This window comes from Pithys albifrons, chromosome 24 (genome assembly GCF_047495875.1).
Source record: "Pithys albifrons albifrons isolate INPA30051 chromosome 24, PitAlb_v1, whole genome shotgun sequence".
Taxonomy (NCBI): Eukaryota; Metazoa; Chordata; class Aves; order Passeriformes; family Thamnophilidae; genus Pithys; species Pithys albifrons.
In genome coordinates, this window is record NC_092481.1 from 761,434 (window position 1) to 782,046 (window position 20,613).

Here is a 20,613-nt window from a genome sequence, read left to right on the forward strand (position 1 = left end):
GCCCAATGAGCCCCGGGGCAGCAGAGCCAAGGCTGCAGGAGAGACCTGGTGACTTGTGCCCCCTCTCCTGCTGCTGGACCTGCCAAGACATTCCAGCACCCACCTCACTGCCCTCTGGCTGGTTGCCCCTTGCCTGCTTTCTCCCACCATGAGGCCCTGAGGGATCTTTCCAGTGGAGCTCAAGCTGGGGCAAAACCACCTGGCTCAGCACGTGGTGAGAGCCGCTTGGCTCCATCACCCCCAGGTGTGGTGCCCCTGTTGCCCAGCCCAACCCCCCCGCCCCCTCCATGGGGCAGCCCCTGAGAGCCCACAGGGGGTCGTGGCTGACCTGCAGCTGCCCAGGAGTGGGGGCCGTAGTCATGGCACTGCTCTGTGTTGGGCTCAGGGTTCAGGCCCCGTTTCCTCCTTCCACTGCCGGCTGCAGGTGCCGTGTGCCCACCCCTGTTCTCCTGCCCAGGGGCTGCTCGTGCCCCAACACCCCTCAAGCTCCATCAGGAACATGGAATCAGTACCGCAAAGAGCAAGGGGAGTGTGGGCCCGGGGGTGCCGGAGGGGCTGGGCAGGGATCGGGAGGACACGGTGTCCGTCTGTCGATGTCCGTCTGTCGCTGACCTGGGTCATCCCATCACCGCCCTGCGAGTGGCTTTGCTCTGCTGAGCCCTGGATGGGAGGGCAGGGCAGGCGGGGTCTGTCCTGGGGCTGTGCCCGCGCTCCCCCCAGCCCAGCCCAGCGCTCCCGTCAGTCACAGACAGCGGGCAGGAACTTGGTATCCTTTTATTTATAAACAAATCAACGTAAAATAAGTGCAGAGGAAAGCACTGGCTGGCCCTGGGGGGCCCTGAGCAGCGAGCCCAGCGCTGGGACACGCCGGGGTGTCCCGGTCCGGCAGCGCGGGCTGCGCTCTACGACAAAAAGCCTTTTTGCCTTCTTAGTACTTTGGGGTTTGGGGTATTTTACTTTTTTTTGCAACTTTGCCCCTTAGGGGTAAACCTGACCCAGTGCAAGCGCCTGGAGGGTTGGTCAGCGCGGGGGCCCATCCTGCCGCCGGCGGGGCCCTCGAGGCTGCGGGGAGGGTGAGCTGAGCACGGGAGAGGGAAGTGCTTGGGGTGGAGATCCCGGCCCAGCCCTTTGGTCACTGCAGAGGGAGCGTCTGCACGTGGGGGGCCGTGCGGGGGGTGTGGGGTCACACCGGGGGCAGCCCCTGCCCGCCCCTCAGCCCTGCCCTGGCTGGGTCCTGAACGGATCTAGCCAGTCCCTGCCCCACAGAGGCCCCTGCCCCATAAGCGGCCCCTGCCCCACAGGCAGCCCCTGCCCCACAGGGGCCCCAGCTGGCGGCTGCTGCCCCGGGGACACGCTGGTGTCCTCCCCTCCACGCTCCTCGTGCAGCTGCAGGAACACGTCTGAGACTGTGGGAACTGCTCAAGTGCCATCAAAAATAAATACATTAAACTGCCTGAGACCAACAGGTGCCCTGGGCAGGGCAGAGCCCTCACAGAGAGAGCAATGTGGGGACAGGTCACCACCTCCATGCAGACCCCACACCCTCTCATACGCGCTGAGCTGGGACGGACCAAAACTCCAGAGGAGCAGGAGGGCCCCTGGGAAGACAAACCTTGGTAGCTCTGGCAATAAATCACCAAGAGCTTCAAGTTCAACACAGGTAGAAAAATCATTTCATCGTTTTAAACAGACAACTCCTTAGTTTAAAAAAAAATCCAAAGGGGAAAATAAAAAAAAAAAGGCGAGAAGGATCAGCCGAGTCCTGCAGTCTCCAGGCAGCCTCCAGCAGGAACCAGGGTCGTGCCAGGAATCTCCCACCTCACTCCACGCTCCTGAGCAGTGCAGCGTGGCCTTCCCGCTCCGGAATAAATATGGAGACCTCCACCTTGCCCAGCTGGAGCCAGGCTGGGAGCTGGGGGTGGGCAGAGCTCCGGGGTGGGCAGTGGAAGACAGGCCTGGGGGCGATGATGCTCTGAGCTCGCTGTGCTGAGCAGGGCTGGGCATGTTGGGGGCACCTCGTCCGGAACCCCCAGCCCACCAGTGCCCTGGGAAGAGGAGCTGGTACAAGTGCCCAGTCCCCACAGACACTGCCCTGAGCTGCTGCTCAGCCCAGGGAAGCAGGACCAGGAGCCCATGGAGAAGTGCTGGGCAGCAGGGACAGACTCTCTGCTTCTGACAGGACATCCATGGCTTGAGTCCGGTGTGAATCCAACCCTGCTGGGCTCCTCTCGAGTGTCCACCTACCTGGCTGGGGTGGGTGGGCTGTGGGACTGAGGGGGCCGAGCTGTGGGAAGGTGTCTGTGTGTTCCCCAGGCTGTCACAAGGTGTCCCTGTGTCCCTGTGGGTGGGCTGTCAGCAGGGTGTCTGTGTGTCCCTGTGTCCCCAGGGATAGGGCTGTCAGCAGGGTGTCTGTGTGTCCCTGTGTTCCCAGGGACAGGGCTGTCAGCAGGGTGGCTGTGTGTCCCTGTGTCCCCAGGGATAGGGCTGTCAGCAGGGTGTCTGTGCTGTCAGCGGGGTGGCTGTGTGTACCCCAGGCTGTCACAAGGTGTCCCTGTGTCCCCGGGGACAGGGCTGTCAGCGGCGTGTCCGTCTGCAGCGTACATGGGGTGTGTGCATGCGAACCTGTCAGCAGGTGAGCGCGGGCGGGGATGGCCAGGAGCGGAGCTTCCAGGATGTGTCCTGCCAAGTGTCCTCTCAGAACTTGCCTTGCTTTAGCTTGTCGATGTGGTAGGTGAGCTTCAGGGCTGGCCCCAGCTTCAGCCCCATGTACTTCATCATCATGTCACTCCGCAGCAAGAGCAGCGCTTTCCCGTCAATCTCCTGCAAGAAGAAAAATGACAGTGCTTGTGATGGCACCTGGAAGCCCCATCCTGCTGAGCCAGGTCACAATGCAGCAGCAGGGCTGAGTGTAAGCCCTGCTCAGCAGCATCCCAGCACGGACATCCCAGCATGGACAGCACTGCACAGACATCCCAGCATGGACATCTCAGCATGGACAGCACTGCACGGACATCCCAGCACGGACATCCCAGCATGGACAGCACTGCACAGACATCCCAGCACGGACATCCCAGCACGGACAAGCACTGCATGGACAGCACTGCACAGACATCTCAGCACGGACATCCCAGCATGGACAGCACTGCATGGACAGCACTGCACAGACATCCCAGCATGGACATCCCAGCACGGACATCCCAGCATGGACAGCACTGCACAGACATCTCAGCATGGGCATCCCAGCACGGACATCTCAGCATGGACAGCACTGCACGGACATCCCAGCACAGACATCCCAGCATGGACAGCACTGCACAGACATTCCAGCATGGACACCCCAGCATGGACACCCCAGCATGGACAGCACTGCATGGACATCCCAGCACAGACATTCCAGCCTGGGCATCTCAGCATGGGCATCCCAGCACGGACATCCCAGCACGGACAAGCACTGCATGGACAGCACTGCACAGACATCCCAGCATGGACAGCACTGCACAGACATCCCAGCAGGGGCATCCCAGCACGGACATCCCAGCACGGACATCTCAGCATGGACAGCACTGCACGGACATCCCAGCACAGACATCCCAGCATGGGCATCCCAGCACGGACATCCCAGCACGGACATCTCAGCATGGACAGCACTGCATGGGCATCCCAGCACGGATATCCCAGCACAGACATCCCAGCACGGACATCTCAGCATGGACAGCACTGCATGGGCATCCCAGCACGGACATCCCAGCACGGGCATCCCAGCACAGACATCCCAGCACGGACATCCCAGCACGGGCATCCCAGCACAGACATCCCAGCACAGACATCCCAGCACGGGCATCCCAGAACGGACATCCCAGCATGGGCATCCCAGCACGGACCTCTCAGCACAGACACTCCAGCACAGAGCAGTGCACGGACATCTCAGCACAGAGAGCACTGCACCAGCCCTGCTCCAGCACAGGGCTCAGCCCCAGAGCCCCATGTGCAGTGGGTGATCAACATGCAGGAGCCCTGCTCAGAGGGTCAGCAAACCCTGAAGGGAAGAGAGGAGGAAGAAAAATGGAGGTTTCACGGACAGAGGAATGATGGAAGCAGTGGCAGTGCAGGGGAGTAGTTGGTCACTCCAGGGCACTGTCACCCCAGCGCAGGAGCAATGTCCTGGCAGATGAAGGTGAGGGAACAAACCCTGAAACCCAAAGAGTCTGTGCTCTGACTGGGTATTAGGAAAAATATCTTCCCTGAGAGGGTGGTCAGGTACAGGCACAGGCTGACCAGGGCACTGCTGAAATCACCATCCCTGGAAGTGTTCAAAAAACGTGTGGATGTGACACCTGGGGACACAGTTTAGTGACAGCGTTGGCAGTGCTGGGGTCATGTTGGACTGGATGAGCTCAGAGGACTTTTCCAACCTGAATGATTCTGTGGTTTGAGTCTGTTTCTGAAGGTTCATAGCACAGTCCCAACCACTGGCAGAAAATGCTGGAGCTCCTCATCCCCAGCAGGACTGATTCAAACATAGCAACTTCCAAAGTATCTAATGCTTTACAGAAGAGCCAGGTATGTCCCACCTGAGGCTCAGGAGGGGATGGATCATGAAGCTTAGAATAACCAGAGAACAGCTCTGTGCTTGGCACCTGCAAGGGGAAGTCTCCCAGTCCCTTGCAGCTCTTTCCATGACTCAGTCCAGGCTGTGGCCAAAGATTTGCATTGGACAGTTTTCCATGAAGAAAATATTAATGGACTTAGAAAACAAAAATAAAAATTGTCACCTTGAACAACAGAAAGTTTTTTCCTATGTCAGGGCTCAGTTAGGTTTCATCTTGACAAGATCTCCAGTGCCAGGTTTGATCTGGTTTTCCCTTCTGCAGATGAAGGATTGCTCTCAGGATTGCCAATCCAGGGCACTTCCAACCCTTGGCAACTTTTGCATAATTAAAACAAATATTTTTCAATTACTAGTGGTTCTAAAATAAAACTAATTAAAAAAGAAGTGCTGTGTCAGCGCAGCCCAAATCAAGATGCAGTGGGTGTTTGCTCCCAGTGCTCTTCTGACTTCATGAGCAGCACCAGACAGAACACGGACTCAACCAAAAGGTGGTTCTGGCAGGAATCAGGACATGGAACTGCCAAACCTCTTGCAGCTTTAATGGTACAAACTCCATGCTGTGTCTGCAGCTGTTTTACACTTACAGATGTGCTCAAGGAGCAGAGTCTTAGGAGACTCCTTGTTACAGGAAACAGAGTTGATCAGTGATGCACTCCATGAATCCCACTTGGAATGTGTTTCTTGACAGGAGAAATTTGCCATGAGGTGAATTTTGGCTCCAGGACAAGCAGAGTTTGTGTTTTCAGCGCCGGGATTCGAATGCATCCAGGCTGCCAGGTCTGCCCCTGGTGGGTTGAGATCCCAGGGGATGCCCCGGGCAGGGGCTGAGCAGGATTTCTGGGGATGTTTTCATTAAGCACAGAACTCCAGCTGGTCCGAAGTGCTGCCGTTTTCTGACTCTCCGGGTTTTCCTTGAGTGCTGCTTTGTGCCCTGCCACATGTGACACACACATGTACACACACAGACACACGTTTGCACACACACACAGATACACACGTTTGCACACACACACGTGTTTGCACACACACGTGTTTGCACACACAGACACACGTGTTTGCACAGACACACGTGTTTGCGCACACACAGACACGTGTTGTTTGCACACACACATTTACACACACACGTTTGCACACACACATTTACACACACACGTGTTTGCACACATGCAGAGGCACTCACGTGTTTGCATGCACACAGACACACGTGTTTGCACACACAGATACACACGTGTTTGCACACACACAGAAGCACACATGTGTTTGCACACACACATTTGCACACAGACACGTGTTTGCACACATGCAGACACACATGTGTTTGCACACACAGACACACGTGTTTGCACACACAGTCACACGTGTTTGTGCACACACAGGCACACACGTGTTTGCACACACACACATTTGCACACACACACGTGTCTGCACACGCGCAGAGGCACTCGTGTTTGCACACACACACAGAGACACACATGTGTTTGCATGCACACATGCAGACACACGTTTGCACAGACAGACACACGTTTGCACACATGTAGACACACGTTTGCACACACAGACACACGTGTTTGCACACACATGCACGTTTGCCCATGCGCAGAGGCACTCGTGTTTGCACACACACACACAGAGACACACACGTGTTTGCATGCACCCATGCAGACACACGTTTGCACAGACAGACACACGTGTTTGCATGCACACATGCAGACACACATGTTTGCACACACAGACACACGTGTTTGCACACACATGCACGTTTGCCCATGCGCAGAGGCACTCGTGTTTGCACTCAGACACACACACATTTGCACACACAGAGACACACACGTGTTTGCACACGTGCAGAGGCACTCACATGTTTCCGGAACAGGTCCGCGTGGGGCCCCAGCTGCGGGTCTGCCTCGCGGATGAACTGCATCACTTCCTCCACGCTCCAGGCTGAGGGGTCGCGGCTGCTCAGCCGGGACATGTCCCGAGAGCCCAGGTACCTGTCGGACCCTGGGGGCCAGACAGGGCTGTTACTCCAGGAGTCCCACAGCACTGCTCCACAGTTCCTCACCCCCAACCCACACTCAGCCCCCTCTCCCACAGCACAGGCAGAGACACAGCAAGGGGCACGTCCCAGTCGGGCCCTGGACTCCTGCAGTGCAGATCTGGCACCAAAGCCTTGCTCCCTCTCCTGAGGTCTGACCTGTCAGGGCAGCCTTCTATACTGAGCCCTTTTCCTCTCTCTCAACCCCGATTTCCCCCCATTTGCTTCCCGTTCCCACTCCTCCTTGCCCAGTGGCTGATAGTTCCCACCTCTGCAGAACACCCTCCCCATTGCCATGTCTCTCCCTACACAGATTCCTCCCCCCACTCCCGACACCTTTAGCACATTTAACACAGCACAGCTGGTTTGTTTCCCTCGCATTTGCTGACAGACTGAGCCCACAGGTGACAGCCTGTTGTTCCCAAGCACAGCCCAAGCTGACACAAGTCCTGTTCCCAACATTCCGGCACCAGCACTGCCCCTTGGCTCAGCTCTGCCCTCACACGCAGGTGGAGGGAGGAGGCACCAACAGCCCAAGCTTTTTAGAGGCTTTTATTGACACCATGCACCTAAAATCATGCTTTTTGCAACCACATGTGCTGCAATGACCAGTTCAGCTCTTCTGCCCCTCTTCCTCGACACAGACAAGTACCGTTCACACATCCCACCCTCCCACTCCCACCTCAGCTCCAGCCTCTCCAGGCAGCTCTCAACTCCCCAGCCACTCCAGATCTGTCCTCACAGACTCAGATGCTCATTTATCACTTGGTTCAGCTCCTGACTGCTCCTTCCTCTCCACTGACCTCCAGGTCCTCCCAGTCACCACACAGAGGAGCAGTGTCACCATCGGCAATCGGCACTGCCACCCCCAGCTGCCATCACACCTGGCAGACCTGGCTGGCTGTGCAGAGCCCAGTCAGGTACTTGCTGAAGTTAGAAAGGTGTAACTGGAGTTAGAAAGGCCCTCTCTAGCCACCTGTACATCTGCAGGACTGTTCTGAGCTCTTACCCCCAGAGCTAAGCCTGCGCAGGGCAGAGGTGCTGCCCTGGCTGAGGCTCGAGGGTTGGTGCAGGTGCCTGTATCCTGGCAGGCGATAGTCTCTGGAGCTCCTGCTGTGGCTGGATGAATTGACAGAGTTCAAGGCAGAGTCCATGGGGTCCAGGCGAGGCTCCAAGGGCCCTGGGAGGCCATCTCCCAGGACAAAGGTTTCACCTGGAATGCACCAAGCTGCAGTCAGTGCAACCAAACAGCACGGCCCGACGCTCCCGCTCGGGGCAGAACTGCAGCAACACTCACAGGGTCTGATCCCCCTCACAGCACAGCATCAAACCAGGCACTGCCTGGAGCTCACCTGGCAAATGCCAGTCCAACCAGTGGGCAGTGATCAGTTGGTGCCTGGACTGGAGCAGCAGCTGCTTTTTGCTCATGCCACCACCAGCTCTGGCCCAGCCCTGTGCCCTGACTGCCCCAGGCCCCTCTGTGGCCAAGGGGCACTGCAGGGGAGGGCAGGGCAGGGCAGGGCTGTCCCATCTGGATGTCAATGGGCACAGCCCTGAGCAGGGAGGGAAGGGAAGGCTCCCTGAGGGATCACATACTGCACATCCTGGACATCAGCGTGGAAGGTACAGCCCTGGAGGCTGGGATTGGGGTGTGGGACACACGGGACCCCAGAGGGCAGCACACATGCAGGGCAGGAGGGAGATGCACCTTCATGGTCAGGCAGTGCTCTCATGCCATGCTGGTCCTCCAGCCCCAAATGCAACATGCTTGTCCCTCCTGACCCTTTTCCAGCCTAACCACATCGTAGACAAACTCCCTGTGTTGGGACATGCACAGGAGAGACTGGGCTGAGGCTGTCCCCAGGCAGCGTCCCAGGGCAACAGTGGCTTCCTCACCTTCTACAGAAATGCACTGCATTTCCAGCTGTCAATGGTACTCTTGGGATGGAGGGCTGAGGAGAATATTCATGCCCGTGTCTGAGCCCGCAAGACCTGCCTCTGCTGCTACACTGTGACAGCTTCACTGCAGGGCCACATGTCTGTAGCTTTTACTGTGGCACAACAAAGTCTCAGCCCACATGGCCCTTATGCCTCGTGAGTCATCCTCAAATACCTGTAATTCCTGACTATGAATCGCCTGACAAGTTCCTACACCAAGTAGGAAAGCAGCTCCCACAGTGAGGGGCAGTGCCCAGGTACTCCAGGCCAGGCCAGCACACCTGGCTGGAGTTGCAGCTTCTCCACAGGGTCTGTACAGACCTCGGGAGCAGCTCACAGCCCTCAGCTGCTGACACTCGACCACCACAGCAGGTGACAAGGGGGAAGACACCTGAGCCACTGCCCTGGGCCTTCCCAGACCACAGGAGCAGCAGGTGGAAAGCCAGCACAGCAAGGCTGTGATGAGCAGGGTTGGTGGTGAAGGTGCACAGTTCACACTGAGACCCCAAAAACTGTTGAGATTTTCCCAAATTCCCTGCTGAGCTGCTGCTGCCATGCTCCAGTGACAGGAGGTGCAGAGTCTGAGCCAAACCCCATGTGCTCCTGTGGACTGGGACAGCCTCTCCTGGAGGCACCTTCAATGCTGATTTCAATGAACTGTGGGACTATTGTGTGAGGTGGGATCCTCTGGTGTCAGTGTTCTGCTGCCTGTGTTTGGGCAGAGATCCCAGAGGCCAGTTCAGCTGGAAACAGCCTGCCCTGACCTTCCAGGGCTTCAGCTCACAAGGCTATGGATTGGGACCCCCCTCGTATGGCTGTTGGCCAGTTTTGAGGCCAGTGTGAGGTTATCACCTGGTAACTGCTGTTCTTCCCCCTCGGGGGCCTTGTCACTCTGCACTTGAGGCACTGCTGCCTTTCTTTTAGGTCTCTGGGACATGCCCAGAAACTAGTGCAAAGTCCTAAAGTCTCACATAGACACTGGTGTGAAAAGTGTCCCCCCTGTGACCCGTCCTGTGTGCTGGTCCACGTGCCACTCGATTCCTGCACAGGTAGCTGTGCTCTCACCTGCTCTCAATGCATAAAATGTGGTTTTCTGAGTCACGGCTCTTCCTGAGTAACTTTGAACCCCTCCTGCATTCCTACCATCCCACTTCAGTTGCAGACTGCACTCAAACCCAGCAGGGAGCTGGCTGCTCTGGCCCAGGGGTGGGTGGAGATGCTCTGCCCAGCCTGACCCACCAGTGGAGTCACTTACACCAGGGGCCTCCACTGGAGCTCCTTCTGAGCAAGCACATTCCATCTCCTCTTCAACAGCTCAGTTCCACTTAAACCCCAAACCAGTTCCCATTAAGTATCTGGGAAAGGGTCTGTCTGACTGCCAGGGAAGGGCAGAGGCAAGAGGGGGCAGTGGGCACAGCTCTCTGAGCTGCCACAGGAGAGTGGCTGTGGCCATGGAAACAGGCCCACCTCCACCCTCCAAGGAAACCCGAGGTGACACACAGCTCCAGCGTGCCACGAGGCCCCAGGACACTCACCCAGATGTGCTGGGTCAGGCAAACATGGGTGTGTAACTGCTCCTAAGGACAACAAAGCTCTCACAGTGGGAACTGGTGTCACCTGAAGGAATTCCAGGGCCCAGCTGGGGAGCTTGGGAGAGCATGTGCACAGGCTCATGTTGGTGCAATGTTGAGGATCCAAAACTCACCCCCAGGAAATACTTCACTCAACAGTTAACACACTGTCACTTTCCTGATGGGAATGTGATGCATTCTGCTAATATGTGATCCTGTTCTCACAGGAGCTGGTGAGCACACACCACGAGGCCAGGCTTGGGGGCACGATGTTGCTTTGCCCAGGAGGCAAAACTGCAGGTGCACATGGATGCCCAGGTTCCCTGTCCCTGGACAGGGCAGTGCTTGGCTGGGCTGTAACAACTGCAGCAGAGCTAGAGGCTTCCTGGCAGGGTCAGTGAGAGAGAGATTGAGGGGTTTCTTATAAAAAGTAACACAGAGAACTGTTCAGATGAATGATACCTCCAGGAAGGGGAGAGGGAGGTGAGGCAAGAGGGAAATGATTACTGTCCCTGTGAATCATCTGAAGGCAACATGCTCCTGCAAGTGGCAGGGCAGGGCTGTGCTCAGGCATGACCCAGGATCCTCCACCCTCGATAACCAGCAACGAAGGAGGGAGAAGGGGGTTGATTCTTAGATTTCCTTACACAAACTCCTAGATTTAACTAAAGGCTGGCAGTTGGCACATGGTGGGGAAACACACCACAATTACTGGCGGAGAGGCAGGGAGCAGATAATTAAAGTTTAATTAAACAAATAGTGCTATAGACTCAACAGTGCTGTTTTGCTGCTAAAACACAGGAGTTTGGCCACAAGCACAAATCTGATCTGCACAACTACTGAACACCCACTGCTTCCAGCAGTCACTGGGCTGTGAAGGCAGGTCCCCACTGTGCTGGGACTGCAGCCTTTCAGCAAAAAGCAACACAAATGCCACTGAATGCAAGAGGAAGAACAATGCAAGAGGTGAGATTCCCTCCTCATCCTTCTGCTTGGCCAAAGGCATGGTGAATGGGATGTCCCACTGCTGCTCACAGCCTTCCACCTGGCCAACTGGGAAGTGTTCAGGGGCTGCTGACTCACTCTGCTGAAGCCAGAAAGAGTTCATCCCCTGAGAAGAGGTACCTCCTATCTCAAGGAATATTCACTATCTGAGCATTTCAGACAGATATTCTTAAAATACATCCTCTGAAATGCAAATATTCCTGCTGCACTTCAATTTCATGGTGGAGGAGGACGTATTCATTACAGCTTTTAGCTGTGGGATAAAAATGAATTTCTAGATGGAATTTGGAACTGCATCTCATTCCTCCCTGCTTGGACCAGGAACAGAACCAGACCAAGCTGCTGCAGGAAGGTCGCACACTGACAGATCATGCCCCTCACATGCAGACAAACTTTCTGCACACTTGCCTATGTTTCTCTGGAAGAAGCTGGAGTATTTTGCATCCAGATGTCACAACCCATTCAAAAGCCAAAGGATAACTGAACAGACTAAGAATCCATCTTGCATTCATGGAAGCCTTCCCTATTCACTGATAATATTCAATTTTCCATATTCAACACTTCAATATTCACCACCCAGACCAGCACTCCCAGAACAGGCTGAACTCTGTCCCACCTGCTGGGGGAGGAGGAGAGCCCAGGCCATGCTAATGGTCAACTCAGTGGAGTGGCTGATGGATCAGAGGGGAATGTCGAGGAGAACAGCACAGATGTGTATTTGGAGGTGAGAAACAGAGGGGGCCTCAGAGAACAGTCAATATGCTGGAATAAATGACACAGTCCCACATGTCACCCTGGTCTTCAGTTCAGCCCTGTGAACAAACCTATAGTTTTCCTCACTGTAGATACTGAGGCCACTCGAAACTGTCCCTCAGAGAATCATGGAATGGTTTGGGTTGGAATGGGCCTTAAAGACCATCTTGTTCCACCCCCTGCCATGGGCAGGGACACCTTCCACCAGCCCAGGTTGCTCCAAGCCCTGTCCAACCTGGCTTTGGACACTCCCAGGGATGGGGCAGCCAAAGCTTTTCTGGGCAACAGGGTGTAAGTTCAGGAGAGCTGAGCTTAGAGACAGGGTCAGTGATCCTGCACAGAACGGGACAGTGATGGACAGAGACCAAAATCACCCACAGTGGGGGCAGCTGGGCACTCACATCTGGGTCGAGCAGCCCCAGCAAAGCCAAGGAAATGGGGATTCTAAAGGGACAGCACAAAGCCATTGAACTGTGAGCCCACCCAGGAGCCTCCAGCAATTTTTCAGAAATATGTTACAAAGAATTGTGACTAACGCCATGACAGATTTCACCATCCATTAATTGAAGGGCCACAATAAGATTAACTCCAGTCTGCATTATGGAGGGTTTGCAGTTCAGAACAAAGGTGGAAGTATATTTATTGAAGGTTGCCCAGTTCAGGGAGTCCTCCAGCAAGCTGGACCTCCAGGAAATCTCCCACCTGCACATGCAAGGGACATCTGTGGATCACATACCAGAGAGGACATTCCTGTAGCTACTGTTGGGAAAGTGGCCCAGCACACCAGCTGTATCCCAAGGGACATTATGGGAAGCAGCAGGAGGATATGAATGATCTGGCTGAGGTGGTGGAGCACATGCCAGTGAGACCCCCAGTTATTTTAGGAAAGACTGTGAGGAACAAGATGAGATCCTGGGAAAGGGCAGCGGATTCCTGGTCATGCAGCAGCACATCAGCATGTGTATAACACAGCCCAGCAAACCCCTCAGGGAACAGTCAGGGGCAGACTGACTGGAGCAGCTGGGCAGCTCAAGGATGTTAATACCATGCATGGCAATGGAAGCCAAGCCACGGGTGATTAAACCCCAGATTACATGGTAGGAGAGGATGACTATCACGGTTAGAAGGAATTCCCACTGCATTCCACATGCCTTACGCATCTTCTGGGGAACCTGCCTCACCACAGAGCGGTGGGTTCATTCCCTTCCCTCTGGAATACCCAGCACAACCCATGCCAGGGATGAGCAAAGCAGGGGCTCGGCCTGGCACGGCAGATCTGCCCCTGCTGCAGCCAGGACAGGGCACTGTGGGCAGCCAGCTTTGGGCAGGGACGCTGTGCTCACCTTCCAAAGGGTGACGGTCATTCTTTGGTAACTTGGGGGAGAGAGGAGCACTGAATGGAGGGGGATCTTGGGAATAGCGCTTTGTGCCCCGGCCCGGTCCCTGCAGAGTGCCGTCTAACGAACTGCTTCTGTCTAGGAAGAGAGAACAAGCCCTATTTAGGAGAGGAGATGTCCTGGGAAATTTAGCCTTCCACAGTCCCTTGAACTCTGTGTGCATCGCCAGCCTGGGCACCCGGTGCCTGCTCCAGCTGCCATCCAGCCCATCTGGCAGGGCTCAGCAGGGCAGAGTGTGCAAGTGTTACCAGGAAAAGGGATGGCGAGAAACCTAACAGAGACGTGTTGCCATATTTCACTCCAAATATCACCTCTAATTGACTTAGTTCCATTTATCCTCATTCTGCCCCTTGGCTCATCCCACACAATTCCTGCTCATCCCACTCCTCACCTTTCAGATTCCCATAACCCTTGGACGATTGGCAAACAACCCTCGGATGACTGGCAAACCTTCTGTGCCATACATGGTGCTGGATGAAACCCTACTCCAATTTTCAGCCCTGGCCCCAGGGGACCCCCCCAGCTGTGGCTGCTGCTCCTCCCCAAGCACAGCCCAAGGATGGGGCTCTCTGTGCCCGACGCAGCAGACGGGACGCTGGGATGGGCTCGGACATCTCTCTGCACACAGTGTCAGTGGGTGGATGAACACAGAATGAAGTGCTGACACTGATGGGGACACAGGGGGTGGCAGACCTGTCCCAGCTGAGGTGACCCTCCAGCTGCCCCCTGCCCACACAGGCCACCAGCTCCCAGGCCACTTCTGGCAGCCCCCAGCACAGGCCACACATGTGAGCCCACAGTGTTCCCATGTTGGGGACAGAGGGGTGAAATGTTCATAGACAAGTACCAGAAGTCAACACCAGCCTGGAGCAGCCCTGGCAGCTGGCACAGGGTGTGGGAGGGGGGACAGGGACAGCAGGGAGTGATGAGGACCAACACCAAGGGAGACACATCACACCCAACAAACGGAGGTACAGGTGAGTGGGAAGCACCAGATGGGCACAGCTGAGTTGATTAAGGAGAAACACAAAGGTAGAGAAAAGTACCTGTTCTATCAATATCCTTCAGGGAAACAAAACACAAGCTGCTTGCCCTGGGCCTCCACATGAGTATGACCAAAAATCACTGTGACATTGTTATAAAGGCAAATTCCATCCTCAGCACAAGTCACTCTACGAAACATTCACTGCCCAACAGAGATGAGAACAAATGCTCTTGGTAATGTCTCTGGATATCCCTGAGTCAAACTGCACAACTTTCTTCACCCACCAGCCACATAACCACAACACAAGGTGATGCTTTTAAAGGTTTCATCAGGTTTTGGTTTGGGTTATTTTTCTAAAGCAGTTGATGCTAAAAGTCATGCAAACACAGAAGGTCAGGTTGTAGAAGATAATCCAGGAAACCATAAGTGAGGTTGGTGTAAATTAATGAAAGGATAAACCCGAACTAAAATTCTGGTTTTAAAGGACACATTTATAGAAGATAAAGAAACAGAGTCACAGCCAAAGCTGCACTCAGCAGATCATCAGGGGAAAAAAAGAAAATACCTTCAATTCAAGGCTGCCATAAACCCCATGGATGTGTATCACCAGAGAGGAAATAATTAGATAAAAGCATGGAGCTGTGCACCTCAGAGGATGGACAGTACAGGCAGGAAGTGAGGTTGGAACTCACTCTGTGTTCTGAGACAGTGCAAAGGCAAAGGCAGCACCGTGTTTCAGCTACAGCAGGGATGAGCACAGGGAAGGGGCTCAGGGGACACTGTGCAGAAAGGCAAGGACTGAGAGAAAAGGAAAAAAGGTTGTCCTTGCCTACAAGTGATGGGAAAGCTGTGAGGGGTATTTCACATCCCCTGACTTGGGAGGCTGGTGGGAGGAAGAGGAGCCCACCTGCTCATGGCTGGATGGTGCTGTGGGCCATCCCAAGGATGGACACCTTTACAGGCAGTGAGAGCCACTCACCTCATGTTGTCAGGCCAAAGTCACTCAAGGCTCCCACTTTAGGACAATGTGCCTTGCACTGACTGCACTGGCACCTCCTCCCTGGCTACAGAGCACACCCACACACCTGGCTCAGGTGTTGGTCCATCTGTGACATCCACCTGCCTCAGTCCACTTTAAGCTGAAAGAGGGTAGATTTAGACTGGATATGAGGAAGGAATCTTCCCTGTGAGGGTGAGCAGGCCTTGGCACGGTTGCCCAGAGAAGCTGTGGCTGCCCCATCCCTGGGAGTGTCCAAGGCCAGGTTGAACAGGGCTTGGAGGCACCTGGGCTGGTGGAAGGTGTCCCTGGAATGAGAGGAGCTGTAAGGTCCTTTCCAACCCAAACCATTTTGGGATTCACTTCCATCTGCAGCCAGGCTGAACACCAGGCCAAGGCTCAAAGGATAAAAGGAACAGGGCAGGAACAAAAATAGCCACCCCTGACTAAGTCAAACAACTGAATGTTCTCAGACTGGGGATGTGAGGGTGCAGAGGACACCAAGAATGATGGTGCACCCAAAACTCTGGGTCTGCTGCAGCAAATTCTAACAGAACTCAGAGATACACTACTCAGAGTGACTGGAAATGTGGTGCCAACATCTGAAAAAGCAGGTGAAAAAACGATTTTGGCAACAAAAAGCCCATGTCTGACCTCAGTAGCACCACAAGGCTCATGGCAGGGTCTGAAGGAGAGGGCACATACCATGGCAAGTGTTCATCAGAGGACACTGACCCAACAACTTCCCCACTGAAATCCTGATCTATCAGGAGGGAAGAGAGGTCAGTCTCATTTACCTGGAATTCTGCAAGATCATAGATACAGAGAGCCATCAGCTGAGGACATGAATTACCAGAAGATGGGGAGCAACTGCAGGAGGATTGTTCTTGAACCCAGTGTCATTTAGCATTTTTACTAATAACTTTAGCAGAAATTTTAGAGATTTACTGATGAAATCTGCTGATGTCTTCCCAGGTCAGGCCAAAGTAGCATTTGAAATCAGGCAGGAAAGACCTATACAGAATGAAGAACCAGTCAGGAGGTAAATGCAGCAGCCAAATGCAGATGTGCACTTGGAGCACTGTCCCATGAGCTGGGAAACTGCAGGTGACAATAGCACATAAGAACAGGGTATGTGACCAGGACAGGCTGATCATCACCTGTTACAAGGTCACAGGGACTAAAAGTGGCTGCTGAAACATTTCTTGTGACCATGGTGGTGCCAGTGCTGTGGCACCAGGTCTCCAGGAACTCCTCCCAGAGCTCTCTGGTCATCCCATGAAGTTTAAGGTAAACCAACATTGGCTGAGGAGAGCAGAGAGCAGACAAAAGGGAAGTTCCCCTGAGGGAAACAACTGCTCTCCAGCTACCTCAAGAAGAAAGAGAACAAAGTTAAGCTAAAAGACAAAGTTAAGAGGAGGAGACACAGATACCAAGTTGCCCAAGAATAAATTTGGGCTGGAAACTACAACATAGTTTCTAAAAACTCAGCAAAAAACCTTGGAGAAGTCTCCAGTGGAAAATGAAATCCACAGCTCCAGAGTGAGTCAAAGCAACACTGTAACAGCAGGACCCAGAGCTCAGGGGGCCACCAGGTCCCTCCAGTCCTGTGTTTTCAGATGGCTCCAGGTCAGATCTACCTGTTCAGAACATTTCACAGCCCATGAACAGCAATCAGCTCCCTGAATCCTTGGAAACAATTGTTCCTAGTGTACAACTTGATCTGTTTCCCCTTATTTCCATGACCATGCCTTACTTGGTAAGACAATGGCAGGACAGAGCAGATCTAAGGGCTGCTGCAGACCTTCTTCTGCACCAAGCACACACACAAATGCTCCACAGCATCCCCAAGGGAAAGCCAGTTTGTTCTGGGAACTGAAACCAGCTCCCAGTCCTAACCAGTGTCTGTTTACTGGAAGAACCAGCCCCATGCAATACATTCCTGTACTGCAGAGGAAACAAGGCAGGACACGCAGAGCTGAAGGTGAGACCATTGCAGCCTTGACACTTGGCATAATTTAAGGATGTAGAACTGTGCCCTCATTCCTCCATGACCAGCCCAAACCTCCCAAAAGTGCCGGTACTGTTTCCCTGCCCTCACCAGAAGACACTGTAATGTGTAGATAATAAGGTTTACCATCTTCTTTCAGGTGCCTGAGAAAGGTCTTAGATGAGCAGATGCCCAACATGCTCTGAGACATCAGTATGAACTGCAGGACTGAGTGCTGTCACTTCTCTAGACTGTGGTCAATTTTTCTTTAACCCCTGCAAACCCTCAAGAGTTCAGGATTGGCAGGTCTCAGCATTGTGTCAGAACTGCCTGAGTATCCCTGAATTCTGATTTACACTTCTCCAGCCCAGCTCTTGGCAGAGCCACCACTGACCTCTCATGGAGGCTGGAAACACTGTGTGTGAGCTACAGGACCCTCTCATCCATGCCTACACCTGAGCCCTCTCCATCCCACTCTGGTTTTGCTCTCTCTCTCAACAGGAGGGTATGTCCACATTGACAAAGGGCTTTCTTCTATTTGAGGGTACCCCAAGGGGCAATTTCCAGGCCCAGTAACTAGTCATGCTATTCCTGTTCTTGCATTTCCTACAGCTCCTCACAGCACAGCACAGCTCCCTGCTCCTGGCACTGTTGACTCCAGCATGGCTTTGCTCAGCCAAGGAGGAAGAAGAGGATCATCCTCCTGAGATCCTCTTCCTCTCCAGACTCTCCCATATCCCCTCCCTGGTGGTGCTTTGCGAGGTGCAATGAACAAAGCACTGCAGCATTTGGCTGTTGTCTCTACACCTCATGCTTAGCAACTTCTCCTTAAACAGTTCCTCCAAGTGCTCATCCTTCTGCATTCCAAACTCTTGCTTTTCTTGTCAGAGCCATAATTATCCAAAGGATTAACTTCGGAAAGACCTCAAACAACACAACAGCTATTTGCTGACTGAGGAGGCAGAAAGCAAGACGGGAGAGGAGATTGGCACTTGTCAACCACCTGAAAGGGTGCAGACAGCTTTGATCCTCTCCACAACTGGCATTCCTCGAGCAGGAGCTCCCCTGGAACCCCCAGACAGCATGGGAGGGCAGCCAAGCCCCAGGACTGCTACCACTACCCAGCACCATGGGGAGAACTACTGGGCTTGTTTCCACCATTTGTGCTTAAGAGCAATTTTGCAGCCTGGCAATGTGCACTGTGGCATGAACTGTCCTGCTGGGGTGTGCTGGTCAATGCATGGAAAACAAACCCACCTCTGCCTCAGACTGCTGCATCAGCATCACTCCTGCACGGGCCACGCTGCCACCAAGGGCCGGATGTGCTGGCTAGCACGGCTCTAATTCAGTTCTAATCACAGTTTACCTGCTGCATGTTATCACTCCCTCATGCAGACTTTCACCTTAATTCGTAGCTGTATGAAGTCACCATAATCAGCCTACAGGAAGCAGGAAGGACTGGGGAGACGAGGAGAGGGAAGACAAGGAGACAGCACGGATGAGTGGAAACCTACAGCGGAGATGGAAATCAAACTGACAGCAGAAAACGCAACTGGAATCCTGCACACAAGAGCCCTGAGGGCACGTGCACGACACTGGGTGTGATGCAATGAGCCCTGCGAGAGGGCTCTGGAACACAGCCCTGCCTCCGGAGACGGGGATAAAACCTGCGTTAAGACACGGAGCACTTGGGTCCCTACAGAGCCGCCCCCCCCAGCTCCTACCTGGTAAATACCTGTCGTGGTCGTACTCGTGTGAGCGCTGCATGTGGCTGTTCTGAGTGAAAGGCTGGTTCCCAAAGAGGTTGTCACTACGCAGATTGTGGCACAGCTTCTCCAGGAAGCGGAGGACGTAGGTGATACTGTTTACTGCTGGCAGGTTCAGAGTGTGCTGTTCCCGATCAAACACAGCTGGAGACAGAAACAAACAGAGCCCAACACGTGAACCCCCCGCGCGGGCGGAGGTTACGCCCAGGGCCGCACAGCAGCTCCTGCATCTCAGCATCGCTCCGGAGCAAACAGCACCGCTGCCTGTGCCGGCGCAGCGCCGGGACGGGCCGGGACCAGCCTGCGGCACCCAGCGCAGGATGCGGAGCCGCGTCCGAGGGCACGGACGCATTCCAGGAGGGGCCGGCACTCCCAGCCCAGGCTACACACGGGCTTAAAGGACAACAAAAACCGGGGCGGTTCTTGTCTTTCCGAAAGGAGCTGCGAAAATCCCCCCCGTTGAGCCTTCTCCCGGGGCTGGGGCAGCGCAGGGGGACGGTCGGTGGGGCAGGATGGTGCCCACTGCCTGCTCCTGCAGCTGTGCCCGCAGGCCATGGGAACTGCTCCGCTCTGAGTCAGCCACCAGCTGTTGCTTCACTGACACAGATGTGTAGCAAGAAAGAGAAGGCAGAACTCTTCTGTCTGCCCCTGGCTGCACCAGACTTCGAGACAGACATCTTCCAACGAGAGGATTCTTGCAATGACCTCTGAAGGCAAAGTGCTGCGGGCCCGTTCTCACCTGAGATGACCTCTCCCCCGTGGCCTTGTTTTAAGAAGGAGAAGACTGTTTTCTGATGGTAAGCACAATCAATGCAGGCCTGTACTGCTTGCTGCAGGACAACAGAAGCTCGAGCTGGTCCAAAATGGTCTGGCAGCTGCTGAATTTTCTTCTTGTCTAGGTGGGGCCCAGTGCTGCCGTTCTTGTTCAAGTAAATGCAAACTGCCAAGATGAGAAATGTGTTTGCCATTAACCCACTCAAGAAAGCAAGAAAGAGATGCCCAAAATCCGACCTGAGAGATGCTGAGATTTTAAGACTGTCCAGTTGCTTACAGAGGGGAGGAGTCCACCACAACTGCCTGTCTGCATCCTCACAGCAGAGCTGCTTCTAGAGGGGAATTGCCTCCAAAATCCTCCTGCCTCACACTCACCTTTCAAGCTGCTGCTGTTTCTCCCATGCTTTCCCTGCAGTCAGGCTGTAAAGTGGTTTCCACACCAGCCAGGTAAGGTGGTCGTGGTGTTCAGAGGGGGTGATGGAATGCAGCACCCACCTTTTAGGGGTTCCTACAGCATTTCCTTTTTAGGGAAACAGGGTTCTTCAGCTTCCTCTGAACACTGGCCAATTACACTCTGGGGAAACAGGGGGCTCAGCCCATATCCAGTGCTTGACTCAACATGCCGAAAGCAGACATTAGACTTTCCTGGCCAGATTCATCCTCAGCTGCACTCACATCTGCAGCAGAGCACTGCCACTCCTCCTCCTCCTTCCCTACTCCCTCCTGTCCCTGTGTGCCTCGATATCCTGTCTGGAGCTGGAGAGATCACAGTGCTTTGGCAACTGCTCTGCCC

At 54.4% G+C, this 20,613-nt stretch overlaps 1 protein-coding gene across 6 annotated transcripts in view; it reads right to left on the reverse strand.

The window, feature by feature from the left end:
• Window positions 1-756: 756 nt before the first annotated feature.
• Window positions 757-20,613, reverse strand: part of SCMH1 (Scm polycomb group protein homolog 1) — a 77,855-nt gene continuing 57,998 nt past the window's right edge. For 2 of the 6 annotated variants that reach the window (XM_071577002.1, XM_071577003.1), the window contains exons 11-16: window positions 19,786-19,986; window positions 19,005-19,190; window positions 13,255-13,386; window positions 7,654-7,857; window positions 6,468-6,610; window positions 757-2,820 (exon numbers count right to left, since the gene is read on the reverse strand). In XM_071577002.1, the coding sequence (XP_071433103.1) occupies window positions 2,695-2,820; window positions 6,468-6,610; window positions 7,654-7,857; window positions 13,255-13,386; window positions 19,005-19,190; window positions 19,786-19,986 (992 nt within the window). In that variant the 3' untranslated portion in view covers window positions 757-2,694. The remainder of the gene's footprint in view (window positions 2,821-6,467; window positions 6,611-7,653; window positions 7,858-13,254; window positions 13,387-19,004; window positions 19,191-19,785; window positions 19,987-20,613) is intronic. The other 4 variants (XM_071577007.1, XM_071577004.1, XM_071577005.1 and 1 more) reach the window with 4 other exon arrangements.